Source organism: Chlorocebus sabaeus, chromosome 11 (genome assembly GCF_047675955.1).
Source record: "Chlorocebus sabaeus isolate Y175 chromosome 11, mChlSab1.0.hap1, whole genome shotgun sequence".
In the NCBI taxonomy this organism is placed as follows: domain Eukaryota; kingdom Metazoa; phylum Chordata; class Mammalia; order Primates; family Cercopithecidae; genus Chlorocebus; species Chlorocebus sabaeus.
Window position 1 is genome coordinate 53,526,736 of NC_132914.1, and position 11,492 is coordinate 53,538,227.

At 51.4% G+C, this 11,492-nt stretch overlaps 2 protein-coding genes across 8 annotated transcripts in view; both read left to right on the plus strand.

Annotated features, from left to right (window-relative positions):
* The first annotated feature begins 40 nt into the window (after window positions 1-40).
* Window positions 41-8,791, plus strand: SUOX (sulfite oxidase). Of its 2 annotated transcripts, XM_008003590.3 has the most exons (5): window positions 42-604; window positions 880-988; window positions 3,907-3,966; window positions 4,239-4,416; window positions 5,303-8,791. In XM_008003590.3, exons 3-5 carry the CDS (start codon window positions 3,917-3,919, stop codon window positions 6,710-6,712), a joined length of 1,638 nt encoding a protein of 545 aa, XP_008001781.1. In that variant the 5' UTR covers window positions 42-604; window positions 880-988; window positions 3,907-3,916; the 3' UTR covers window positions 6,713-8,791. The 2 variants fall into 2 exon arrangements, with proteins under 2 accessions (XP_008001782.1, XP_008001781.1); XM_008003591.3 differs by lacking the exon at window positions 880-988 and having other exon boundaries at window positions 41-604.
* Window positions 8,792-9,104: 313 nt separating this feature from the next.
* The window catches only part of IKZF4 (IKAROS family zinc finger 4), a 31,880-nt gene continuing 29,492 nt past the window's right edge, over window positions 9,105-11,492 (plus strand). For 3 of the 6 annotated variants that reach the window (XM_008003592.3, XM_008003593.3, XM_037996964.2), the window contains exon 1: window positions 9,105-9,369. The gene's annotated coding sequence lies outside the window, so the exon portion shown is untranslated. The remainder of the gene's footprint in view (window positions 9,370-11,492) is intronic. The other 3 variants (XM_008003602.3, XM_008003598.3, XM_008003599.3) reach the window with 1 other exon arrangement.

Consider the following 11,492-nt stretch of genomic DNA (forward strand, 5'->3'; position numbering starts at 1 on the left):
GAATCTCAAATTCTTGGAACCACTATTTTTGGCATTTGTTCTCATTCCTGGAATATGAGAATTGAGCGACTGACCTTGCTTTCTCTAAAAGATAAACAGGGTAGTTGTAGTTGCAACAGGGTAGATAGAGGTATGTACCCTGGGGTTAATTAAAGTGGAGATGACAGCCGGGAGAAACTGGACTGGATCCCGAGGCCGCCTCCAAGGAGGGGCAGTAGGGGCGACTCAAAATCTCCCACCTCTCAGCCCAACTTTTTGATTCCTCGTCACCTTCCACACTGCCCGAGCTCCGGACATACAGCCCCGGTGCGCGAGGGTCCCATTCTTTGCATACCAGGGATATAATGGACTCTGGACTGTTGCGAGAGTGACAGCAAAAAGCCAGCCTCTTCTCCGAGGCTTCTTGGCAACCTGCCTGTCTCGGCTCCAGGAGGCGGGTTTCAGCCAATGGCTGAGCCACTCGCTTCCAACCAATGGCTGAGGGGTTGAGCTGAGGGGAATGAGTGGTCCCTTACTGCAGCGGACGCAACGGCGCTGCCCCGCCCCTCGAGAACTCGCTGAGAGCTGGGCTGGTAAAATTGCATTACTGAGGACACTGGACTCGGTAAGGAGGCTGGGGGTGGGAAAGAAGCTGGGGAGGAAGGGCTGCTGAGCTGGGCAGCGGAGGGGGCATTGGTGTCCAGCTGTGCTCCGAACCTCGAGGGCAACAAAACTATCAGTACCTGCCTCCACTCCCTCTGTCTGGGTGCTCTTGAGATCGCGGGGCGTTGCCACAAGACCCTTTTGTGCCTGGATGTCGGACGTATCTTCCTACCTAATGTGCCCGTGGGGAGTGAGGGGTCATCACCTGCACCAACGGGTGGCATTTCTGTATTACAGCAAAAGGCTGTCCCTCCCAAACCTGGGATTCTGGGTTGACTGAGTTCACCTACGAGTCAGCACTACCTGCACTGCTCTGGTCTAGTACAAACAGGCTGCTGGCATTGAGGTAGGTGGCAGAGAGAGTAAGGGTCCCTTGGCCTAGGGGCAAGGTGAAGACTGCTCCTATTCCCATCTCTAGGTTTCTTTGCCTCCCTACCCACGACCCACCCACCCCGACACATTGGTCTCCAGCATCTCATCAGCAGTTTAGACATTTCTCACTCCTTCTCACTCCGGCCCTGCTGGGTCAGTGCTCTCTGTTCAGCAATGTGAGGAAGAAACTGTTGCAGGGCAGAAGGCAGAAAAATTACTTTCCTTCTCCAGCCTGCCCCTGACACTCTGGCCAATAATTCCTCAATTTGCTGAGCTCACTACAGTGGCATAGACAAGATTGAGGTGGTCCGGGACCCTGGGTTGGGGTCCGGTTCCTAGCTGGGTTCAATTTATTTTTTTTTAGGGTGAATGGGGGGAGAGTTGGGGACTGAAAGGCCTTCAAAGACAATGCTATTATAGTAGTCTCCCCTTATCCAAGGTTTTGTTTTCCTGAGTTTCAGTTAGCCATGGTCAACCGCTTGGAAAATAGGTGAACACAGTTCAATAAGATATTTTGAGGCTGGGAGTGGTGGCTCATGCCTGTAATAATCCCAGGACTTTGTGAGGCCAAGTTTGAAGGATTACTTGAACCCAGGAGTTTGAGACCACCCTGGGCAACATAGTAAGACCTCATCTCTACAAAAACAAACAAACAAAAAAAAAAACATGCATGGTGGCTCATGCCTGTGGTCCCAGCTACTCAGGAGGTTGAGGCAGGAGGATGGCTTGAGCCCAGAAGTTTGAGGCTGTGATGAGCTGAGATCACACCACTGCACTCCAGCCTGGGCAACAGAGCAAGACCCTGTCGGGGGCAGGGGAGGGGAGGGGAAGCCAGACAGTGGCTCATGCCTGTAAACCCAGCACTTTGGGGGCTGAGGCAGCAAGAGGCCAGGAGTTCAAGACCAGCCCTGACAACATAGTGAGACTCCCATGTCTACAGAAAAATTAGCCAGGCTTGGTGACACACGCTTGTAGTCCCAGCTAGTGGGGAGGCTGAGTGAGGCAGGAGGATGGCTTGAGCCTCCTCATGGAGGTTGAAGCTGCAGTGAGCCATGATTGACACTCGCTCCATCACCCAGGCTTTTTTTTTTTTTTTTTTTTTTTTTGAGACCAGGTCTCACCCTATTGCCCAGGCTGGAGTACGGTGGTGCCATCATGACTCATTGCAGTCTCGACCTCCTGGGCTCAAGCCATCCTCTCATCTCAGCACTCCTCTCCTCACCACCCCAGTAACTGAGACTACAGACAGGCATCACCATGCCCAGCTAATTTTTTTTTTCTAGAGACACAGTCTCACTATGTTGCCCAAGCTGGTCTTGAACTCCTGGGGTCAAGTGATCCTCCTTCCGTGGCCTCCCAAAATGTTGGGATTATAGGCATGAGCCACCATGCCTGGCCAAAAAAAAAAATGTATTTTGAAAGAGAGACCACATTCATATAACTTTTTTTGTTTTTTTTTTTTTCGAGACAGGGTCTTACTTTGTTGCCCAAGCTGAAGTGCAGTGGCACAGTCACCTCACTGTAACCTCAAACTTCTGGGCTTAGATCTTCTCACCTCAGCCTCCACAGTAGATGGGACCACAGATGCACTCCACCATGCCCAACTAACTTTTTATTTTTTGTAGGGACGGGGTCTCCAACTCCTGGCCTCTAGCAGTCCTCCTGCCTAGGTCTCCCAAAGTGCTAGGATTATAAGGGTGAGCCACCACACCCAGCCCTTTTAGTACAGTATAATGTTATAATTTTTCTATTTTGTTATTGTTGTTAATCTCTTTTTTTTTTTTTTTTTTTTTTTGAGACGGAGTCTCTCTCTGTTGCCCAGGCTGGAGTGCAGTGGCGTGATCTCAGCTCACTGCAACGTCCACCTCCCAGGTTCAAGCAATTCTCCTGCCTCAGCTTCCCAAGTAACTGGGGTTTACAGGCACATGTCACCACGCCCAGCTTATTTTTGTATTTTTTGTAGAGACGGGGTTTCCCCATGTTGGCCAGGCTGTCTCGAACTCCTGACCTCAGGTGATTTGCCCACCTCAGCCTCCCAAAGTGCTGGGATTACAGACGTGAGCCACTGCGCCAGCCATTGTTGTTAATCTCTTACTGTGGGTAATTTAGTAATTAAACTATAAGAGGTATGTATGTATGGGGGAAAAAACAGTAATATAGGGTTTGGTACAATCTGTGGTTTCAGACATCTACTGGGGGTCATAGAACATATCCCCAGTAGATAAGGGGGCACTACTGTACTTGTTGACTCTTCATGTTAGCTCTGCTAGGCAGGTATCATTTCAGAGATGAGGAAGCAAGTTCAGAACAGCTTGGAGTCTTGTTCAGGAAATCGGGCTGGTTAATGAATAGCAAGATCCAGTTTCACAAACCCAAGGCATTTTGCCCCCAGAATCGGGGCTCCTTCACCCAATTAGGCTGCCGCTACTTTATTTATTTATTTATTTATTTATTTATTTATTTATTTATTTTTTATCCCTGTTTAAGTCAGTCTGACCCACAGTCGTCCTCTGCTGACTTCAGAAATAATAATCTGGCCAGTAGACATTTGGCTTCGGTCCTTTAGGCCATTTGCCCCAGGCATTGTTCTCTATGGTGGATGAAGTTCAGAATGGAAGATGGGAGAGAGGTGATTCTGATTCTAGAAGCACCCAATCCTCCTACCCCATTCCCCACCCACATTACCTGTCATCCTGTCAGCACAGTCTGTCTCTGAAGTGCTCCAAGTTTTCTCTAAGGGCCCATTTGGACTCCCACTTTCAGGACATCCCATTTGCCCAGAAAGCTCCTTGCTGACCTTCTCTGTGTCTTCCTCCCACCCATTCCCTTAGGCCTCCCTAATATCCCCTCCCAGGGTCTCCCTATCTTGATCCCAGAATCTTCCTTCTACAGGTCTGCTACAATGCTGCTGCTGCACAGAGCTGTGGTCCTCAGGCTCCAACAGGCCTGCAGGTAAGCCAGCCCATCCCAGGACTTGCCTCCTAGCCCCTACCTCCCACCCTCAGTTGTCTTTTACAATGTCATACGATGCAAATAAGATAGTTGAGAGAGTGTGTCCAGGGAGGAGAGAGAAAGCCAGATCCCACTTTTCCCACCTATCCCTGGAGAAACTAAGTTCCAACTGAAGGAACCAATGGCCAACCAGGGAGAAAGAAGTAGACCCCAGGCCTTCACTGACCCTTTCATATGACCATATGTGTTACTAAGACCTCTCTCTCTTCCAGACTCAAATCAATCCCCTCAAGGATCTATATTCAGGCCTGCTCCACAAATGATTCATTTCGGCCCCAGTACCCCAGCCTCACCTTCTCTGGTGATAACTCCAGCACCCGGGGATGGAAAGTCATGGGAACCCTATTAGGTCTCGGTGCAGTGTTGGCCTATCAGGACCATCGGTGCAGGGTAAGTAAGGAAGGTGCTTCATTGTCAGAACAGACTGGGCGTAGTGGCTCACGCCTGTTATCCCTGCCAACTATAGGAGGCCAAGGTGGGTGGATCACTTGAGGTCAGGAGTTTGAGACCAGCCTGGGCAACATGGCAAAACCCCATCTCTAGTAAAAATACAAAAATTAGCCAGGTGTAGTGGTGCACGCCTGTAATCTCAGCTACTTGAGAGGCTGAGACACAAGAATTGCTTAAACCCAGGAGGCTAAGTCTGCAGTGAGCCGAGATCAAGATCGGGCCACTGCACTCCAGCCTGGGTGACAGAGTGAGACTCCATCTCAAAAAAAAAAAAAATTGTCAGAATAAAGGAATCAGTCCTAGTAAACTCCACCCGCAACCCAGGCTGTGACCTGTGTTCTTGCAGTTACAACAGAGTCCACAGTGACAGTCTTCATGCACAGTGGAGATGAAATATGCTAATCTGCTACCTTCACTTCCCAGTGGCCAACACTGTGGGTTGGGTCAGGGTGAGCTAGAGTGATTTCTTCTTTTATTGTTTTTTTTTGAGATGGAGTTTCGCTCTTGTTGCCTAGGCTGGAGTGCAGTGGCATGATGTCAGCTCACCGCAACCTCCACCTCCCGGGTTCAAGTGATTCTCTTGCCTCAACCTCCCGAGTAGCTGGGATTACAGGCATGCGCCACCATGCCCGGCTAATTTTGTATTTTTAGTAGAGACAGGGTTTATCCATGTTGGTCAGGCTGGTCTCCAACTCCCGACCTTAGGTGATCCGCCCGCCTCGGCCTCCCAAAGTGCTGGGATTACAGTCGTGAGTCACCAGGCCCGGCCGAGTGATTTCTTCTTAACAGTTTCTTCCCTTTTATCTTATTCCTTCCCTGCCAACAGGCTGCTCAGGAGTCAACACGCATATACACTAAGGAGGAAGTAAGTTCCCACACCAGCCCTGAGACTGGGATCTGGGTGACTCTGGGCTCTGAGGTCTTTGATGTCACAGAATTTGTGGACCTACATCCAGGGGGGCCTTCAAAGCTGATGCTAGCAGCTGGGGGTCCCCTAGAGCCCTTCTGGGCCCTCTATGCTGTTCACAACCAGTCCCACGTGCGTGAGTTACTGGCTCAGTACAAGATTGGGGAGCTGAACCCCGAAGACAAAGTAGCCCCCACCGTGGAGACCTCTGACCCTTATGCTGATGATCCTGTACGTCACCCAGCCCTGAAGGTCAACAGCCAGCGCCCCTTTAATGCAGAGCCCCCGCCTGAGCTGCTGACAGAAAACTACATCACACCCAACCCTATTTTCTTCACCCGGAACCATCTGCCTGTACCTAACCTGGATCCAGACACTTATCGCTTACATATAGTAGGAGCACCTGGGGGTCAGTCACTGTCCCTTTCCCTGGATGACTTGCACAACTTTCCCAAGTACGAGATCACAGTCACTCTGCAGTGTGCCGGCAACCGGCGCTCTGAGATGACTCAGGTCAAAGAAGTAAAAGGTCTGGAGTGGAGGACAGGAGCCATCAGCACTGCACGCTGGGCTGGGGCACGGCTCTGTGATGTGTTAGCCCAGGCTGGCCACCAACTCTGTGAAACTGAGGCCCACGTCTGCTTTGAGGGACTGGACTCAGACCCTACTGGGACTGCCTATGGAGCATCCATCCCTCTGGCTCGGGCCATGGACCCTGAAGCTGAGGTCCTGCTGGCATATGAGATGAATGGGCAGCCTCTGCCACGTGACCACGGCTTCCCTGTGCGTGTGGTGGTTCCTGGAGTGGTGGGTGCCCGCCACGTCAAATGGCTGGGCAGAGTGAGTGTGCAGCCAGAGGAAAGTTACAGCCACTGGCAACGGCGGGATTACAAAGGCTTCTCTCCATCTGTGGACTGGGACACTGTAGATTTTGACTCTGCTCCATCCATTCAGGAACTTCCCATCCAGTCGGCCATCACAGAGCCCCGGGATGGAGAGACTGTAGAATCAGGGGAGATGACCATCAAGGGTTATGCATGGAGTGGTGGTGGCAGAGCTGTGATCCGGGTGGATGTGTCTCTGGATGGGGGCCTAACCTGGCAGGTGGCTAAGCTGGATGGAGAGGAACAGCGCCCCAGGAAGGCCTGGGCATGGCGTCTGTGGCAGTTGCAAGCCCCTGTGCCAGCTGGACAAAAGGAACTGAACATTGTTTGTAAGGCTGTGGATGATGGCTACAATGTGCAGCCAGACACTGTGGCCCCAATCTGGAACCTGCGAGGTGTCCTCAGCAATGCCTGGCATCGTGTCCATGTCTTTGTTGCCCCATGAGCATGGAAAAGAGCCACCTCAACCCCTTTCCCCACCCATTAGCCTCACTGCTTCAGAAAAATCTTTCCCACCCCTCAACTTCTTGGATCACAACTCTGGCTTCCTAAGCCATACCCAAGTACACATATAGCACATTTCACCCAGGGCCTCTCCCTCTTTGGACACTATGTTACATATCCCTCTTGGCCTTTGAACCTGTGCCAGGAAATGTGAGCTGTTACAGCAAGGGGCTAGAAGTGAGATAAGTAATTCTGGAGACAAGCACTATTTTGTTTTCGTACCCCACCTCCGTTTCTAATGCCTACTGCCATCAAGGCCTTGTTTTGCTTTTCTTTTTGGATTCTTCAGAGAAATGTGTGTGGCATGTGTAAGAAAAGTGTATATACTATTATCTCTCCAGGTTGCAAAGTTGTGAGGAGAGCAAGGGGCACAACCATCTCCCTTTACAGTTCTACTTTTCTAATAAATAGTCTGTTTAAGATCATGACTCTTGGGCCTGGGGAGTGAGCCTATTGCAGGAGGGAGGATGCATTTATACTGGGATGTATAATGAGATTAGTCCAAAACAAACAAAACTGGGGAGGAAGACAGAGAGGAAGTAGGCTTGTAGGTTAAGAAGTGTGGCTTCTGGCTGGGCACAGTGGCTCATGCCTGTAATCCCAGCACTTTGGGAGGCCGAGGCCAGTGGATCACTTGAGGTCATGAGTTTGAGACCAGCCTGGCCAACGTGGCAAAACCCAGTCTCTACCAAAAATACAAAAATTAGCTGGGTGTGGTGGCGGGCGCCTGTAATCCCAACTACTTGAGAGGCTGAGGCAGGAGAATCTCTTGAACCAAGGATGCGGAGGTTGCAGTGAGCCGAGATCACACTACACCCCAACCTGGGCGACAGAGCAAGATTCCATCTCAAAAAAAAAAAGGGAGAGGGGGCTTCCTTCTCTGAGGTCTGGCAGTATCTGCAGGGACACCTAGGTGATTGACTTCAGGATACCATGAAGAGAGAAGAGGTGACAAAAACATGTATCCTCCAACCCCTCTCCCCAACAATTCCAATGCACTTGGCAGGAAAGGCAAAGGGTGCTAGGAGTTTAAAATCAATATTGTCTTAGGAGGCTGTGAAAGCAAAATAAATCTCGGGGCCCCAGAATCACTGAGCTAAAGGGAAAAGTCAAGCTGGGAACTGATTAGGGTAAACCTGCCTCCCATTCAAAGTCATCCCTCTGCTCACTGAGATAAATGCATTGGAATACAACCATTTGCCTTTTTTTTTTTTTTTGTAGAGACGGAGTCTCACTCTGTCACCCAGACTGGAGTGCAGGAGTGCGGTGGTGCGATCTCCGCTCACTGCAACCTCGGCCTCCGGAATTCAAGCAATTCTCCTGTCTCAGTGTCCCAAGTAACTGGAACTACAGGCACACACCACCACGCCGGGCTAATTTCTTTTGTATTTTAGTAGAGATGGGTTTCACCATGTTGCCCAGGCTGGTCTTGAACTCCTGAGCTCAGGCAATCAGTCTGCCTCCCAAAGTGCTAGGATTATAGGCCTGAGCCACCAGGGCTTTTTTTTTTTTTTTTTTTTTTTTTTTGGAGACGAAATCTCACTCTGTTGCTCAGGCTGGAGTGCAGTGGTGTGATCTCAGCTCACTGCAACCTCCTCCCGGCTTCAAGCGATTCTCCTGCCTCCATCTCCCAAGTAGCTGGGACTACAGGCGCCTGCCACCACGCCCGGCTAGTTTTTTTATTTTTAGTAGAGACGGGGGTTTCACAATGTTGGCCAGGCTGGTCTTGAACTCCTGACCTCAGGTGATCTGCCCGCCTCGGTCTCCCAAAGTGCTAGGATTACAGGCGTGAGCCACTACGCCTGGCCCCATTTGCCTCTTATCTACCTAGGACCTGGAAGCCTCCTCCCAGTTTTGAATTGTCCCGCCTTTACATATATTGATTGATGTCTCTCGTCTCCCTCAAATGTATAACACCAAGCTCTGCTCCAATCACCTAGGGCACATGTCGTCAGGATCTCCTGAGGCTGTGTTAGGGGCGTGCGTCCTTAACTTTGGCAAAATAAACTTCCTAAATTGAGACCTGTCTCAGATTTTTGGGATTCACAAGGTACAGAGGGAAAACTTCGCTCTAGGGCCTGATGTGCCAGGCCACATAGGGTGTCCACTGTGTGCTTAGATTGCAAACTGGGTGCAGATTAAAGGCCAGTTTTTAGATTACCTTCGGCAGGCGATGGCGCCTTTCGGACTTGAATCTTTCGGCGCTCGGCTACTCTCCCCTAGCTCCTCTCCCTTTTTCCCCCAGCAGTCTCCCGGGCTTGGGGACGCTCGGTGTTCGGCCAAGCCGCCTGTCGCCTGGTAGTGGGACCGGAAGTTGTTAGGGGGAGGGGGACGGCTGTGATGGGGGGGGATATATGGGGGGGCAGGTCCCTTCTCAGGTGAAGCTGCTGATGGAGATGGAGCCGCCGCCGCCGCCTCTCAGCGCCCGGGTCCTGGCTCCGGCCCGGCGACTGCCGCCGCCTCAGTGACCCCACTCCCCCCGCACTGGGCCGCCCGGGCCAGAGTGGGGGACCCCCGCCCCCCCGCCTCCCTTTTCCCCAACACCGTCCCCTCTCCCCCACCCCTCACAGCCTGCGCGCGCGCGCGGAGACTCCTCAGGTGAGTGAGGGGCGGGGCTTGGGGGGGGTTAAAGCGAGGGCGGGGCCTCGGTGGCCGGGGGCGGGGCCTGAGGGGCTCGGGCGTGAAGGAGCTGGGAGACGTGGGCGGGGGAAGGGGCCAGGCTGAGAGAGGGGCGCGCGTTGGGCTGGGGCCCGACCACTGGAGGGGTGGAACATGGCCGGAGGAGTTTGGCCCGAGGCCCCAGTATTAAGAGGGAGGTAGCAGGGACTTGGGGTCCTAAAAAGGCGGGAGACAGATCACCGCAGGGGTCTGAGGACTGTCTGGAGCTGGCAGCCGCGGGGCTCCTCCGTGGGGATGTGGTTTGGGTATACAGCAGAAGGACAGAGAGGAGAAAGGAGCAGCAGAGAGGGTATCTGAACAAAACAAGAGAGGGACCCGGGTATTGGGTCGAGGAATGCTGAAGACAGGAGTCTGGGGATAAAGACGTAGGCCTAGGTGAGAAGATTTGGGAGGCAATGAGCATATTGGGAGAAACATATAGAGAAGAAACTTAGGATGGAGTGAGAAGTGCACAGTGTAGGGTGAGAGGTGTAGGGAACTTGGGAAGCAAGGCTGGGAAGGAAGAGATTCACTGCCTAAGAGCCCTAAGAAAGAAATGCAACGGAGGAAACCCCAGGGCAGACATCCAGATGGGAGCTGCAAACTTGGGAAGCAGGCTGCCTGCTTCCTGTGTACCAAAACAGCCCTCCCTGTACCTCCTCACACAAATCCCATTTTCTTACCCCTTGGCTGCTAGAGTTGTAGGTTCTCACTTTTTAAATTTTCTATATTATTTATGTGCCTTTAAAAAAGTTATGATTAGGGCCGGGCGTGGTGGCTCAAGCCTGTAATCCCAGCACTTTGGGAGGCCGAGACGGGCGGATCACGAGGTCACAAGATCAAGACCATCCTGGCTAACACGGTGAAACCCCGTCTCTACTAAAAAAAAATACAAAAAACTAGCCGGGTGAGGTGGCAGGCGCCTGTAGTCCCAGCTACTCGGGAGGCTGAGGCAGGAGAATGGCGTGAACCCAGGAGGCGGAGCTTGCAGTGAGCTGAGATCCGACCACTGCACTCCAGCCTGGGCAACAGAGCAAGACTCCGTCTCAAAAAAAAAAAAAAAAAAAAAAAGTATGAGTAGTCCTGTCTGGGAGCAGTAGAATGTTTAACGGAACGTGGACCTTTAGATATGTTCATGAAATATTGTACCCCAATGCCCCTCCAAGGTCAAGAACTTATGAACTCTGCTTACAGAAATTTTTTTTTTTTTTTTTTTTTTGAGACCGAGTGTCTCTCTTGTTGCCCAGGCTTGAGTGCAATGGCGCAATCTTGGCTCACTGCAACCTCCATCTCCCGGGTTCAAGTGATTCTCCTGCCTCAGCCTCCCAAGTAACTGGGATTACAGGTGCCCACCACCACTCCTGGCTAATTTTTTGTATTTTTAGTAGAGATGGGGTTTCACCATGTTGGCCAGGCTGGTCTCGAACTTCTGACCTCAGGTGATCCACCCGTCTTGGCCTCCCAAAGTGCTGGGATTACAGGCATGAGTCACCATGCCTGGCCAGAAAATTTTTTGCATACCTTATTTCACTCCATTTCCTTCTCTCATGAACAAAACTATCTCGTGTTGTGACTCTTATCAACCCTCGCTTATATGTCTAGTAGTTCCTACTGTGCCTGTCTCCCCGGCCTGTGCCCTCAAAGCATCAGTGGTGGGCATGGTATGTTCCTGACATCCTCACATGTCAGCTTTAGGTGTTCCAACATCATAGTCAACCAGATGACCATTGAAGCCTGTCTCCCCTTACTGATACTTGCTCACTTTGCCTGGGTGAAGATACATGTTCATATCCTTAAGGAAGCATGAAAATGCTGTCTGACTACCTAGAATATTTCCACTTAAGATAACTCAGATTCTGAGGATAAGGCCAGATAAAAGGCCAAATCAGACAATCTTTGAAAGCATAGTGTTTCCTTTGGTTGGGGCACCAGCTGGTAATCCCTTACCTCCTCATGGACCTGCCAGTAGATCCGTGCTCCATCATTTGCAGGAGGACTTCAGCTTTCCCTACTAACAGCCTAAAGCCAGAGAATCCAGACAGCCCCTTGGATCATGAGAACAG

Coding starts and splice junctions, on each gene's coding strand:
- SUOX (XM_008003591.3), top strand. CDS start 3,917: ATGCTGCTGCTGCACAGAGCTGTGGTCCTCAGGCTCCAACAGGCCTGC. Junction 3,967..4,238: donor AGGCTCCAACAGGCCTGCAG/GTAAGCCAGCCC, acceptor TCTCTCTTCCAG/ACTCAAATCAATCCCCTCAA. Junction 4,417..5,302: donor ATCAGGACCATCGGTGCAGG/GTAAGTAAGGAA, acceptor CCCTGCCAACAG/GCTGCTCAGGAGTCAACACG.